The sequence below is a fragment of the Typopeltis vanoorti genome, chromosome 4 (assembly GCF_054136105.1).
Source record: "Typopeltis vanoorti isolate ZY-2024b chromosome 4, IOZ_Tvanoo_1.0, whole genome shotgun sequence".
In the NCBI taxonomy this organism is placed as follows: domain Eukaryota; kingdom Metazoa; phylum Arthropoda; class Arachnida; order Uropygi; family Thelyphonidae; genus Typopeltis; species Typopeltis vanoorti.
Window position 1 is genome coordinate 48257501 of NC_143552.1, and position 16640 is coordinate 48274140.

The 16640-nt window shown below is 32.9% G+C and overlaps 1 protein-coding gene across 6 annotated transcripts in view; it reads right to left on the reverse strand.

Moving 5' to 3' along the window:
- LOC150107285 (LIM domain-binding protein 2-like) overlaps positions 1 to 16640 on the reverse strand; it is a 412695-nt gene that overhangs the window by 181157 nt on the left and 214898 nt on the right. For 5 of the 6 annotated variants that reach the window (XM_090391781.1, XM_090391780.1, XM_090391779.1 and 2 more), the window contains exon 5: positions 3601 to 3676. In XM_090391781.1, the coding sequence (XP_090247907.1) occupies positions 3601 to 3676 (76 nt within the window). Of the gene's footprint in view, positions 1 to 3600; positions 4657 to 16640 lie in introns of those variants that run through there. The other variant, XM_090391783.1, reaches the window with a different exon arrangement.

The window sequence follows — 16640 nt, forward strand, 5'->3', positions numbered from 1 at the left end:
GAATACATTTTCCCATGATTTTATTCATGGGAAAACATATTCAATAAAATCTCCCATGACTGCTTACTTTTATGGTATCAATAATAAAGAGAAGTGTGTGGTTGCTCATAACATTTGATTAGATTTGAAATCTAATCATAAGATATTTTATTCACAGGAAAACATATTCAAAATGTGATTTCTGACACTGACTAAAGTTCTCCCTAACTGCAGGCTAGGGTTTTGTGATTCCTTCCATATCAGCAATGGTTTGTGCTTTTAATTCTTCACTGTCACATGGATTTTGTCCTTCAAATATCCCAACAAACTAGTCGCAAGTAGATAAAACAGTGCATCTATGCAAGTATAAAACCTTCAAAGCCCTTTATCATGGATATTTTGTTTATTAACATACCCATATTGGTGGGAATGTGCTTTGTTAGTGAACTAAATGCCATGAATTAAGACTGTTTTTAAAAATTTGATGAACTACAAGATCAAGTCACCTATTTTTGTCCATATTGGACAGGGATCTGATTTTGTTGAAAACAATTTGAAATATTTCAAAAAATTCTTAAAACAAATATTTGTTTCAAATGGCTGCTGAGATAGCCTGTGACAAATCTGTATGGATTATGAATAAGATATTTTGTATATGTGCAAAATTTTCATGCATTCTGTCAAACACAATCCTTTCTCTCTTTCTCAATTATCACAGCACTGTGAACCTACTACACTGTAATAGTGCAGTAGGTTCATAGTCTCATTGATAAAAACATATGTTGTCCAATAATTTATGCTATCATGTTTGCAATTTAAATAACTTTCTGATAGACGCAGAAAATTATGCATTTGACAATAAACTTCCAATGGACACCTGGTTTATGACCCCAAATTCATTCATTTTAATACAGTATTAAAAATAAATAAATATATATATATATATATATATACATACATTCAAAAAGCTACTATGCTGTCCAAGAAAGATTTAGTAGCTTTTTGAATGTTTATATAAAATATCAGTGTACAGAACTGCAATGCACAATACTGTCCACAAAAGGTTTATATATATATATATATATATAAACCTTTTGTGGCAAAATTTCTGCATCATGTCAAAGCATTTTTGACATGATTCAGATTTATACTCAGATAACCATTTGGTGTGCAATGTAATTTCCACAAAATGTGAAACTAGTGTAAATGAAATTCTTTTGAGCACCAGTACTCAGAAAAAGTCAACCACTATAATAAGAAAACATAAGCATTAAAGGCAGCAATTAAAAGTTGATCTGATTCACAGACTGTTAAAACAATTTGTTAATTATTAAATTCTTGAATTTTGACTTGAATCAATAAACCATCTCTTTTGTGTAGAAAACAATAATATAAAATTTACATTCTCAAAAAAAAAAAAAATAATAAAAATATAAGGATTTGAAAAATGCAAGCCTATTGGACAAGTTTTGTTGATATCTATAACTTGCAGAAACGGTTGTTCATATATAAATTATAACTTTAAGCAGTTCCAAGCACAGAAAGCAATCAGAAGAACAGCAGAATATTGTGCACTTTGATTGGAAGACTTGCATTCAATGCTCGTCGTGAAGAGAGGAATTTTTATATGGTCTTTATCAACAGAAGGTGAGTTAGCCAATCTCATATGGAAGTAGCAGGGTTTTTCATCCGAAAATTCAGATTTTTCATCCCATACAGGCAAATCAGCCAAGCCAAGAGAATACATGTAAATTTACAGACAAAAAATACTGTTATTGTTGTTGGTGATGGGTGGTAGATGACATTGATAGTAGTTGTGCATAGCTGGAGAATTAAATAGGGGAAACTGGTTAAATGTGTATAGTGGAGTGGAGCAGAGTGCTCTCCCGACACAAGTCCTTGGAGGTGTCGTGTAATAATTATAAAAATATCAAACATAACAGAAATTAGATTTTATTATGCTCAAATTTTGTAATTTCAGTTGCCTTAAGATTTTTTATGACAGCATTTTACACAAGATTTTTTTTTTCAATGTGACATAATCATCTGTAAGAACAATTGGGGGGGGGGGGGGGTGAGACAGATCTAAACAGCTTATATAACAGTGAAAATGTTTTATGTAGGCATCTTTGGTTGAACTTACTGTGTAGAAAGAATATAAGATAATTTCAGGACTGCAAGATGTTGACTATGAGAAAAGATTAACAATGGGTTGCAGCAACTGTCAAATAGACAGAGGAGAGGTGATATGATAGAGACATAAGTTGGCAAAAGGGTTTTATAATGATAGATATAGGAAAAAAATTTCAGTTTCTGGTAGGAAGGGAAAGATGCCATTCATGAAAGTTGAATGAGTTTCATTAACAGGGGAGTGAAGAGCAGATTTTTTTTTCTCATGGTGAGTGGCAAGCAAGGGGGATATGCTGCCAAAGAGAGTGGCGAGTGCAATATTAGTGACTAGAATTGTAGAAGCATGGCTGATTATCTTGAAAGTTGTTCCTGTTATTTAAGATCATTAAGTGAAAATATTATTTAAATAAGCTGACGTGTTCACCTTCCACAATGAATCTTGGACTCCGTGGAGATACCAGTTTAATAATAATAATAAATACATATCATGCTTCTTATTTTTAAAGTCTGGATTATTATGTTAATAATTTCTTGATATTCCCATAAGAATTTGGAATAACGTACAATTTTCCACCAGAATTTAATTCACATTTAGAATATTATAATTGATTATGAAAATTATCAAAACAAGACTTATCTGATTAAAACTGAATTAAATTTAATTATTCAACTACACACGACGAAATAATAATAATAATAAATTTAATTATCTACAGTGAATGGGGGGAAAGTATCTGAATTTTAAACTGGCTCCAAATATATAACACAGTGCAGGTTAGATGCAAATAATATATATCTACTATTTATACAGAAATCATGCATACCAAAAGATAAACAGCTTGTATATCTGTTAAACCAGGATGCACAATTAAAGTGTACATAATATAATTTGGGACTGGACAAATTTTGTAATTTTAAATTCACTATAATCTTGGGGGGGGGGGGGGAAGAAAAATACTTTAATTAAAATTGCTCCAAAATGATTTAATGGCTAAAATTAAATTCGTGTAGTGTTATTGCAGTGGTCTCCCACGATGAGTTCTGGCATGGAGTCGTCATATAATAATAATTATTCTCACACACACTCAAATATAAAATCTACGTTGAGAATGGAAATTTTTAACAAGTCACTCCAACATTATATGTGTTTCCTAGTATCGTTACTGATACTTATAGCTGCTGATAATGGAATTACAGTTTCTTTAAATTCTCAAGAGATTTGAACCTTGCTGGTCCGTTCAGTACTGTTTTCTGATATGACACAAAACAGCTTTCAAATAAATTAATAGGTCTGTGCCGAGGGCTCGCTAATGTTATGACCAATTTAACTTTATAAATAAATATTAAAAAAAGTTTTTACTAGCACACAGATTTCCCCTTTCCCAATCCAATAATAAAGTATTACAAAAACAAAACAACACGTATCGCATTCAATACATTTAATCATTTATGGCATTTAACAAATTATATTATAATAACATTTTTACTAACCTCTGTCCTTTGTTGAAGTCGTTTGTTCATTTCATATATTCGATAATCCGGTTGACCAAAATATGGTGTATGCCTCCTGAAATAAGACGAAAATGGCGATGAGTAGAAAGGGTCAGCCACAGGACCGCCGGTCATTGCTTGATTAAACATTGGCTTCATCTGGTGTAAAACAACGCGAGATCACAGTTTACACAACAAATAATCCACCTGTTATAGCTGCTGAATTTACTGACCAAACGTTTTTCGTAATCCGAGTTCAAACAAGTGATCTTTAAAAATGTAATGCTCACTCTATTCCTAAACATGCAAAGTTTACGATAATAAATACTGTCTGAAAAAATAACAAATAATTTACTGCTGGTTTATTCATGCACAACGATCAATCAAAAAAAAATTTCACAGCTGAATATACATTTATCATTATAATTCCTTTTGATCAAATTCATTATATGTTGTATGAGGCATTTCTTGTATCTTTTTTCTTCTGGGATGAAAATAGTTGGAAATCAATTATCCACTGATGCTCACTGCAGACAAAACGTTAATTTTGTCATCTTAATTCTGTAAATTAAATAACAATAAATGTTGATTATCTGTCCGTTTTTTTGCATTGCCAAAAGCTTAACGGCTAACGAAGGCGACCACGTGGTAGTGCAGAATGAAAGCACAGCGAACCATTGTGTATGATAGATGGGAAACAAAACCGATTCTTTCCTAACAACTGCATGTCCTGAAGCATTTCTTTCTAAATTATATAAATATGTAAAACTCAGGCCTCTGAACTACAATTCTAGTCTAATTAAATGATAATGACTAGAAGAAATGTAACAGAGCTGCAAGAGCAGTCAACGCCACCATGAAGAACTGTCAATAAATAGATAGTAATCTCAAGAAAAGTATTGCATGTTGCTATTCTAATAAAATTATAGTGACTTAGCTGCACACTTTTATCTATGTTGAAGTTATGACTTTCCACAAGAAACGAGGCCGCATAGTCCAAGACATAACGACCTCTCCCTCAAACTCGGGGTCGAATTCACTCCTTGCCCGGGCTACTGTAGCATCCACGCGGTCTGAGGCCTGTACAACTCACCAGGAGCTCACGTCCGGGAAGCGTGGCGACGCTGGTGTACGTGTATGACCTTGCTTAGGTGTGGGTCGTACCACTTCTATAAGAGCAGGGGAGGGTGTGGTAATGTCCACATCTTTCATGACGTAGTTTCACTTTTGAAACTACACATAACTTCTAACATATCTTAGCGATCAGCGCTCCTTCGCTAAACAATGCTTATAGAGAATCAACGTTGATTAAAGCAACAGTAATTGAATATTGTAAAGTCTTGTCTGTACTTAAATGCTACATGATTCTGCAAGTGCAGTATTTGATAATTACATTGTTTTGATATATATAATATGCTATTGACAAACCATATATGTTAATTGACAGAAACACAAGTACAAGGTTTGTTCATGAAAAACATAATGAAATACGTATATAAATGGAATAATATAATAGCCATTTATTCATTATAACCTTGTGGTTATGATAACATTGTTAATTCTTAATTTTCAATTTCTTTCTGATTTATCCGCGATGAGTCTTTTGACTTCATGGATGCACCTTATATATAATAATATAATAATTTGCAAAATTACTTGGGCGATGTTGTGCAAATCGTTAAAATAAAAATTTTTAATTCTTTAATTTGAACCGATGTAAGAATTTATAACATAAATTTTATCTTATGAAACCTTTGAAAGTGTGCCTTCTGAAGAGATTAAATAAAGCTTTAATACTTAGATAACGATCTACTGGTTTCAATGTGAAACCAGTATATCGTTACCTAATTACCGGAGAGGGGAAAAAAAAACGGAAACAGGCACATAGAAAGTACAGTACATAAGAAGAGCACAAAGCATAAGCAAGTATATAACAAAACGTTATATTTTCAAGAAACTTCCAGTACACTCACGCTGCTGTTTATTATAAAACTTATTTGATCTTTACCTTCAGGTGATCAAATATCAACTGCCATCTTCAGAAGAAGATGATGATGATGATGAAATTTATCCCGAAACGAAATCTAGATACACGGAAAAAGGTGGAAATGACGGTAGCCAGTATTTGATTTGCCGAAACGTAGAGATTGTAAGATTTATAACTGTTGAAATAAACAGTAATGCGAAAGTACCTAATTAGTCAGGCAAATATATAAATCTCTACTATCAGTATTCTCACCACTGCAAAATTATACTCCCTTTTAATCATCATTATATGAGCAGGATGTGTTGCTCTTTCCGTATGTAGCAAAAAAAAAAAAAAAAGTTCAGTGACTGCGCAAAATCAATTGCTGGTATACATTTAGTGACAAAGACAGAACACATTTCTAATAGCAGAGCGAGATAAACAATAAAAGTACTTTTAAAACCTCAGTGCTTTCGATCAACTTAAGATGAGAGGAAATAGAGTACGTGAAATAAATTATACCTGCCAAGAAATTATATTCTTGTTTAATCTTTTATCCAAGCGTAAGCGAAAAGAGCTTACACTTGGATAAAGGATTAAGAAAATGTAGTATTTTTACGATTACGTTACTTGTATGTAGAAGCTGATGACTTCACATCAATTGCCTTAGTACTCCATATTGCAATGCACACTTCCTTTTGAAAGTGCAAAATACATTAACGGAGGCATATATTAATATGCGGAGCCCTGGACGCAACAAAATGACGGACCATATGAAACACATTTAACAGGCATAATACTAGCCTCCTGGAATTAGTTAATTCGGCCATAATTCAAAATAATCCAATCCAACCTAACTCATACTTAAAAAAAAGAAAATGAAAGAAAGAAAATATCTTTAAGAGGGAGATGAAATTCACTCACTCATGTCTAAAGACAACCCGAAACAACCGTGGCCATTCGAAAACTCAATCACAGAACATACACTTTTCGAGAGAAAAACTACAAAGTAAGATTCACCACTTTATGATTAACAAAAATGCATTAAAGCCTCTTTTTCCTTCTCTTAATAGGTTGAGTCCTCTTTGAACAAATAAATGCTCTCCTGTTCCTGTTCCTTCTGTCTTGGATCATTCTCGGTCATTCGTCTGTAACTGCGGAATTCGGTTCTTTCCTTCAGAAACCGCAAATAACCCCCTTCCCATCCTCCTTCTTCTTCTTTTTATGTCCATCTCACCCACAAATGGTTGTAAACCTGTGGAATATTTATGAGCAGAGGACTGGCTAAGTATTAGCTAATCCTTGCTCTAGAGAACATAGCACATTTCAAACCACTTCCGGCCACTAATAAAACTGGTGGTGATCTCCCATTGAACGATGAAAATCATCTACCGCCTAAAGACATTCACAGACATTTATACCAGAGTGGGATCTAACCTATATACCCTAGTGGACAACTGAGACGTTATCACTCAGAAAACCAAGATGACAGAATTTCCATTCAAAACCAGAGAAGTGAGAGAGTTTTGATTGGACATTCTTTGAACGCTCTACTTTAGCTGCTGTTTGAGGATTATCTTTTTAATATGATTTTCATCTTTATAATATATCAAATATCAGACTTATAAAAAGCCAAGTTACCTGATCGTACCAGACTTCTGGATATAATGAGTTAAGGAAGATGGAACAGAATTTAAAGTAATAATAATAAATTGGCAATTGAACATTCGTTTCGTAGTTGAATGACAGCATATCACTGGGAATGGGTAAAGAATGAAATCCGAAATATGGCCATTACGTAATTGATGAATGACTTAAAACGATATTAACTTGGAACGATGTCATCATAGAGAAAGAAAAGGTGGACACCGACGAGCATTCAAATAGACAGCAAAATCAAACAGGTGAATACCAGCTGACAACTATATGTAGGGTTCGACATGGGTTGTGAATACCTACGAGTTAGTTAAGTAGGAGAAAATTTAAGAAACCGCAAGTAGAATTTCCCCTACTTGCGGTTTCTTAAATTTTCTCATACTTGAATAGCCCATGGAATTCTCATTCCATCTTACCTTCTTTTACATATTAAACTCAAGAGCCTGTTATAGCTAAGTAAATTTAGCTTCTAAAAAACTTATTTTGGTCTTGACGGGACAGTTAATCATATCTTCATAGAGAGTTTTATATGTCACTATAGCATCTTCTCTGGTCGGTCTGCTTGTTTTGCATGGGAAATTTCTGGGAGGAAAAACGTATTCACATTCAGCTGAAAGTACTTATAAATGTTCTTTGAATCTTATATGAAATTTTTAGTTAGACAGTTCTGGAAATACAGATTTATCCACTCAAAGGATGCTTTCGCTGCCGACTGCGTAATTAAGATAATAAGTTGATTAGATATAATTAAATATGGTTTCTGATGTTATTCTGATATTAGCTTTGTCCATTTCATATCATTTTATCAGAATGGTATCCCAGAAATGGAAAGAGAGCTACAGGAAGACCAAAGAGACAAGTGAGATGATGAGATTAAATTAAAGCGATGGCTGGTACTCAGTGGCACAGAAAATTCAAGATAGGAGGACTTTGTGTGAGGCCTTTGTTCAGCAGTGAACAGAAAAATGGCCGATGAAATATGGTTTCAACTTAATCAACCTATGGCAGCAAATTTCTTGATTTTTTTATTTCTATTTTTTATTGTGTTGATATCCAGTTATGTGATTTTTCCGCACAGAAAATTTCGATTTTGTAATATAAACTAGTGGGCAGAAAAAAAAAAAAAAAAAAACAGTCATAGATTTTTTTTATTATTATTCACTAAGTAAATATTTAGCAACAGAACAAAAAGGCTTGCAATCTTCATGTGAAAAAGCGTTACACTTTGTTTTTTTTGGATTCAGTCTGTGGAATAGGAAAAAAAAAAAAATTGAGGAACTCGCTGCAATTAGGCAGCACAATCCTGCTGTAGGAATTGGTGTTTGTGAACGATTTTTTCTCCCAGTGTGCAAAATTTGGTTTCAGCAGAAGAGTTCCCGAAATATTTAACTTTAACCCACTCAGAGTATTAAATAAAAAAATAAATAAAATAAAATAAACGATAGGTTTTACAACCTTTCGTGTGTGAGATTCACATAAAAAAAGCAGTACCTGGAAAACTCCTTCTGATTGGAAAGATGGAATATTTTTTCTTTTTGTGTGTGTGTGTGTGTGTGTGTGTGTGTGTGTGTGTGTGTGTGTGTGTGTGTGTGTGTGTGTGTGTGTGTGTGTGTGTGTGTGTGTGTGTGTGTGTGTGTGCGCGTGCGTGCGTGCGTGTGTTATTACCGAGTTAATTCAACACCAAGATTTATATAAATATATAAATAAATATATAGAAGAGGCGTATGGAAATATTGATAATTACACATATCTATATCTATAAAATGTTTAATTCTAACGTCAAATTTCTATTGTTTGAATGTCATAGCACTATTTCCGCTATAAACTCAATGAAAACTGTTTTATTCTATTAATTTCTTACGTACTACTGTGGCGTACACCATCAGGAATGGAGATCTTTTTAATTTGAACATATATATCCTAAAGCAATCTTAGTTTACCCACATTATTAACTCTGAGCTCGAGAATGGACGTTGCCTTCGATATTTTTTTTTTTTTTAAGTTTGGTCAATTCGAAATTAAAGAAAATTTTAAATTTAAAAAAGCATCAGAATGTATCAAGTACCGCGAAACTGATATACACATATACTATGCTATTCAATACTATTCCTTTATTTGCCACCGAAATTTTTTTTTCTTTTGTTAAATGAGAAAATGATACACAGAGAAAAATATATATCTTATAGTGATGCAGTATTTTTTTTTTTTGGCTATCATATGCTTCCCGAATTTTCAGACATGTAGTAAGAGTCGTTGCTACGCCACTATATGCAGTCTGGTGCCTAAGCAAAAGCAGCTGTTGAACTGCACGCAAATGTAGAATTCTGTGTTGAACTTGGGAAATCGCCAACAGAATATTAAGAAATGATGGAAACGACAAACTGGGAAGTCACTTCATCCGATGGTCTTCAACTGATTTACAGGTTTAAAAAAGTGACAGGAAAATCATGAAGATATTATTAAGAGCAAGAACATTAATGCTGCGTTTTGATTCATAATAGTTATTATTAATCATTTTGCTATGTGAAAATCACATAGTAAAAAAGTCCAATGAATGGGGAGAATATTGCAAACACTTGATTGTGTTTTGTCAGAATAAGGTGACATAAAAAGTGACAGTGCACCAACCTTATGATACCTACTGTTGCCTCCAATCCAATGAAATTTTTAGCATTCCCAACAAATTTTTACTCTACGTTGTTGGTCACCATAATCCATTCTTGAAGAAATTCGTGATGGACGTTATTATTATTATGGTGACCAAAAACGTAGAGTAAAAATTTGTTGGGAATGCTAAAAATTTCATGAGATTGGAGGCAACTGTAGGTATCATAAGGTTGGTGCACTGTCACTTTTTATGTCACCTTATTCCGCCAAAACACAATCAAGTGTTTGCAATAATCTCCCCATTCATTAGACTTTTTTATTATGTGATTTTCACATAGTAAAATGATTTAATAATAACATTTTTTGGAAAAAAATGTAGTCCCACCTCAAGGGTTATTAGGTTAACGAATTTTATCAATGGAAGTAATCGAGATAGTGGCAATGGATGTTGTCTGAAAAAAAGCAAAGTGATCTCCAAAGTTTTTCGAAATGCTCTAAAGTATACCCCCACCAAAATGATGATAATAATAATAATAATATTAATACACGGTGTGATACACGTTTGTACTGCTAGTGATAATTATTTCGATACATTTAGTATATCATTTCTTCTTCTTAGCTATAGGTGAGACCCGTGACGTAGTTAAGGAGGGAGAATCAAGACTACGCCTAGGGAAGGAAGAATACTTGTTTGTCAAACGATAAATACAACACAATGAACAATTATTATTATTATTATTATTATTATTATTATTATTTGGCGCCTCCAGGAGAGTCTGCTAAATATAAGTTAAATGAGAAATATATATATATATATATATATATATATATATATATTTCTCATATATATATATAATTTTTTCATTAAAAAAATATTGTATAAAATCTCATTGCAATGCCATCAAATAAAAATGGTTTAACAATGGAAGCGTGATGAAAACCATTTTTAAACTATTTTCAACTGCTGAATCAAATCCAGTAGATTTAATACAGAAAATGTCTCTTGTCATTGAATTTATCTGAACAAGTGTACGACAAGGTATACGAAACGAACAGAGAACTGTAGAAGTAATAAAGTTTATTTATTTATTTATTTTTAGTTCAGTATTACTTACGTCATGCCATTCTTAATGTGATCCACAAAATTTCATTATTTTGTGAATGACAAAATAATGAAAATAATATTTTTGTCATTCACAAATATAATAATAATTATATATTATTTAGACATAATATTCAACGTTCAAGCTTTCTTTCTTGAATGTGATTTGATAATAATTCCTAATAATATGTTTTAGTGTTATTATATACTTATGATTTACAATTATGATAAAATATTTTAAATTATTATATTAATTAATGCATATGAAATTATTATTAAAAATACACTATCTATTCAGCAAGTATTTGGATACTGCAAGCAGTTACTGATGCTATCTACTGAATTTGTAGATTGCGAATCTGGCAGATATCTAAGATCGAAGTCGAAATAAATTTAAATGATTTGTAAGTTTTGTATTGGACATATATGTATACATTGTTTTATAGCAATTTTCAATTTTAGGTTACTTGTTGATTAACAAACTTTTTTTTTTTACTATAACTTTAAAATTTAATTATGAATGATGGCACAACGCAAGAATGAAATTAGAAAATGCCGCGATCGTTTCCTTACTTGTTGTTTACATAGGAAGATCATACAAATCCTACGCATTCTGTGGAAGAATATTATCCATTGGAATGGATACTTACTGATTAATACAATTAAAAAAAAAAAAAAAAAAGTGCTAAAAGACGATCTGCAAAAGGTGCATGTCCTTTTTCGCTGTCCTAGTATGCCATTTTCAAATATAATTCGAAATCTTCGGTTTTTCATTCAAATAAATAAAGCTTGTATTATCCAAGTTGTAATGATGCTAGTGAATCGGAACACCACTAATTCTTTTAGGTTTACGTAATTCATTAGTATAAGAAAGGATGACAGCTGGCTTTTCTGCAGTGTTGTTTGTGCTTGTAAGTTAGGTGGCCACTACAATAGAGGAAAGGGGGAAGAGGAGGCGGTGAAATCGTGAATAATTATAGTAATGAAAAGCAAAAGGTTAAAGAGAGGGTGAGGACTATACGGGGGAACTGAATGCAGTTGACAGAAAGTTTGGAGTGAGTGTTTAATTCACCCCCCCCCCCGCTTTCTTAGTAAAAATGGATTTCTTCTTCGTTTTTAATGATTTCTTCATTACACCAGACAAAAGCTAAGCTCAAAAGACAAAGAAAGTTAACGGAATGAAAGAAAGCCACTAGAGAGCGCACTACAGCCTTTGCTCATCCATCAGAGACAAATTCCTGCGTTGTTAGCCATTCTTCTATTAGAAGGAAAGAAATCCTCTATCCCTTCATCTATCATTTTCCAAATGCAGTTATCTTTTGAGAGTGGGAAATCCATTGACATAAAACATGTAACCACAGTAAATATATTTTACTAAGATTATATACTATTGAATTACGATTTTTCGGTTTGCGTATCTGAAGCTACCTTCGATGTAGAATAACAAACAGTTGAAAATTCAAATACAACAAATTAAAACAACGTGATAAATAGTGATTATCTTCTCATGTGTAGTCGCGAGGGTGCCGGATTGTAAACTATAACACCATTGGGAAAATATAACAACAAAAAATATAGTTGCTAATAACAGTTTTACAAATTTTGGGCATGGACAGTTCATCGTTGAGGTTAAGACTGGGACGATGTAGAAGAACATCGGCACTATCTTTGAAAAGGCGTTCGAATTTGTAGATGCTTCTATAGCAACTTTATATCATTCCAAGGGATCCTGTGGCTAGCCGTGTTAATTTCGTGTTCCGCAAGGCCGGACTAGTGACGTCTAATTGGTTGAATATAACATCGGTGTTTTGAAATGTGTTTTAAAACGGAACGGTCCGTTTGTCCAAAAATGGAATAAGTTGGGGTGATATAGAATTTGATAGCCAGACGGCAACAATGGAGGGATTTTATTTTTAGTATACGGTAAAAGTAGGCCGATCTGGTTGATAGATTATGCACTTTTATAGGGAGGAAAAAATGCATAACAAGCCAACATTATATTTGTTTCAATATGATAAACAATTGAAACTAGTATTTACATTTAATTTACATTAAATTTACATTACATGTAATTGTTAGGCTTTTAATATTAAATATTAAATTTAATATTTAATACCGGCTTTTAAAAAGTAATAATAACAATAAGTTCAGACTCTTCCTTTAAACTTCCCACTTCCACAGCGCTCATCGCTCCTTTTTCCGCTCAACATTTTTTTTTTTTTTTAATTTTCAGTTTTGTTTATTTCTCCATCACATACCTACAAGCACAAAATCCTTATGCTCACACAAAATCCAGGTAAACATTCATCCATTTTTAAGATAATTAATTAAATTTTATTAATTAAAGTAAATCAGGCAAGATACTCACACACTCAATAGATACGCGGTCATCACTAAACTACTTCTGAGTAACTCTATCAGACCCACCTTAATGACAAATTTTAAAAAAAATCTATATCATGTACCTTATTATTTTCTAAAGGACGACACTCTTTTCAACTCTTTATTATTATTATTATTATTATTTATTTATTTATTTATTTATTTTTTGGAATCTGTAGGCTTCTAGTCCCGACTTGTACCATCGTGGCAACTGAGTGCACTATCTCATTGCCTAGCACGTCGCTGTCATGTTGGGAAAAACGTGACGAGAAGTACAAGAGACAGGTGCCACCATTTCATATTTCTGATCATAACCGGTATTATATGGTGGGTTGGTTTAACAACTAAGACTATGAAGCCAGTGCATAAGAACGGGGTATGTGTTCAGGATGTTTTGAAGGATGAAAAAACCCTGTATTCTCTGCATGAAATCAGTTAACTCACCTTCATTTGAAAAGCTCTTATAAGGGTTCGCATCCTGGACAGGTTCGAATCAAGGTCCTTCCAACCGAAGGGAAAATACTGCAACGCTCTATCGGCTAAACTACAGCACTGTTACAAGATAAAAACATTCTTTCTTACCCTTTTACAGCCTCCAAATTTTAATAAGACTAGATTGAAATTCTCAGGCGATTTTAAGCAACATAAGAAAGAAAGACGGCCGATGTGTCCATGAGAGAAGATCCCAAAACACACATACACCTTTTTATGAGTTCGAATTGAGTGAAATTCTCCAGCGTAGGGAGGGGGGGGGGGGAGAATTGATCTTAAGCAATGTAAGAAACAAATATATTTCTATATGAAATTTCTATACAAAAGTATATAAACGAATCCAACTTTGGTTGAAATCGACTGAACAATGAAACCTGTGCATGTGCCTAAGGATGAAGTAACCCCCTCGTTAACCTTTCCCTTTATTTTAGTACGATTGGGCTGAATTTATCAGAGAACTTTAAGCACTGTAAACAACTATATTCCAAATTTGGTCCAAAGCAGTTGAATGATGGATCTATAAAGGCATCTAAAGTAGGAGGATTACATTTACCCCCATCTTCCGAACACCCAATCACTCTCAGTTTTAGTTTGCATAGGCTCAAGAGTAGGCTATATTCCAATCTGTTGAGGTGTGGTGGAGAGGGAGAGGAAGAAGAAGAAGAAATGAAACGCAACTTTTTTTGGAGTTTTCGATATTTTCAGTGTCGCAATTTTATTTTATCTCTATCTAACGCGTTTATTAATTATATGAAATGTTTCAAATTTAGCAAGCTGTTTTAAATATTTATGTTGAATAGCAGCAGCAGATAAATAATATTAAACTTAGAATCACAGTTACAGTGATCGAACGCTTACCTAATGATTCTTGTAATAAAAATAGTCAAGGACACGAGATATTCCTTGGTTTAAGATTCGCTCTCGTAACATTTGTTTGTTTATATTGTTTTATGTAATCATATATGAATTTAAATGTTAAAAACAGAGCTATTCAGAGAGTTCTTTTTGCACACTCCTACTGTCGTCATAATTTTGTTTTGCCTAATTTTCATATTAAATGGCTTAATGGAAACGACTTGACAGATTTTGTAGTCATCCCAAATACCAAAATTTCATTAAATTCCGTTAAACTAGGGAGGAATTACTGTAGAGTTTCGAACTCTTTTGCCAATAAATATGGAATTATACGAAAAACAAAGAGTCTTTCATCAAGCAGGTTTGAACCAAGGACTGGTGTAACAACAAAATATTACTATACACTGGAATGCGCACATATTGTAACCTAAGATTAAGAATAGCAAGCAAACCGTTAACGTACATACAATACCGCTTTAAATTGCAGGTGAAATTTCAATTATCGATGTCTTAAGAACTGTTATGATACCTGTGACAAATTTATGTCATTCTCGGAATTCATCATTCTCGGATGGCTTATGTGATCTAGAAATAAATTTTGTCAAATTTTCCACCACAAAAGATCCGATTGAAATTAAATGGACATCTCATTGGGTATATCCTAAATCCCAAATATTGCGTTTATTCTTCTGGCCGGTTCGCTTGTTTTGCAAGTTGAAAAAATAGTTTCCGGAGTAAATATGAAATCGCCTAATCCCCATTCAGTTGTTTTTGCATACTGAAATATGTAATTTCGACAAGTTTTGTAGTTTCTGCTCTTGCAAAAGCACCATACAGCTAACATTCAATATAGAGACTTTGTATCTATTCCATGTATTGTAAGTGCATCACTAAAGGTAAATAACATCAGCGTTGCCTACAGACCAATCCAGACTGTTCTAAAGTCTCATTAAAGACAACAATTTCTTTCAGAAATACCGAGGAGTCTACAAAGTTCCTTGTTCATACAGTTTACAGTATATAGGTCAACCTAGTAAAAATTTTGAAATCTGAAAAACACCTCAGCGACATGACCCATAAATCAAGAAAAATTTGAATAAATCAAGAAAGACAAGAAAAATTTGATCTCGATATTCCCATTGTCTTAAGAACTGTTATGATATCTGTGACAAATTTACGTCATTCTCGGAATTCTATTCCTTGTTTATGGCTTATCGATATTCCCACTTTATCTTCTACTAATCATACAGAGCTCTTCCACCATGCCCTATTTAGAAGAAAACTTCTTATCAAAGAATCCGCTGAAGTATGTGATTTACTCACATCGCTCCCTCAGCGGGAACCAAGGACTGATCTTGAAATTCTCTGAGAAAACAACTGATACACACTCTGGGCATGACCTGTATCGCGTGTTCTTTTTTTTTTTTTTTAATTTTTTTTATACGTCTAAAGGCTTATGTGAAATTTGCTTTATTTATGCTGCTCTCTTTGTAGATATTCCACAAAGAAGCAACCAGTTATTTCGTTTGTGAAATTAGTGTGTTTAATCAATATAACTGTAACAATAACGAATATTATCCCATTTTTTAAATGAAAAACGGTTCTTTATATCACTTCATCAAGACTACTACTGTTCTCGTATTTGGTCTCGTAAGTTTTGTGGTATAGAGGATTCAGAAATAAGTGACAAAGATGACTACAGGTCGGTTAGAATTAACACTCTGAGGATAAATTAAAGGCTAACAGAGTTGTAAAAAATGGTTAAATAGGCGGGAGAGAGAGTATATGATAAAAACATATAAATTACTAAGGGAATTTTGTAGGATAGATGCAGATGAAAATTTTGATACATAACAGAAGTGGGAAGAGGTTCTTCCTGTTTGGAATTGTGGTCGATTGTGCGAGATTACAGGTTTTAACTGCATGAGTTCTCTGGCAGCTTGCCGGTTTTACCAGATAAAAAATTAATTTTCTGGTAAG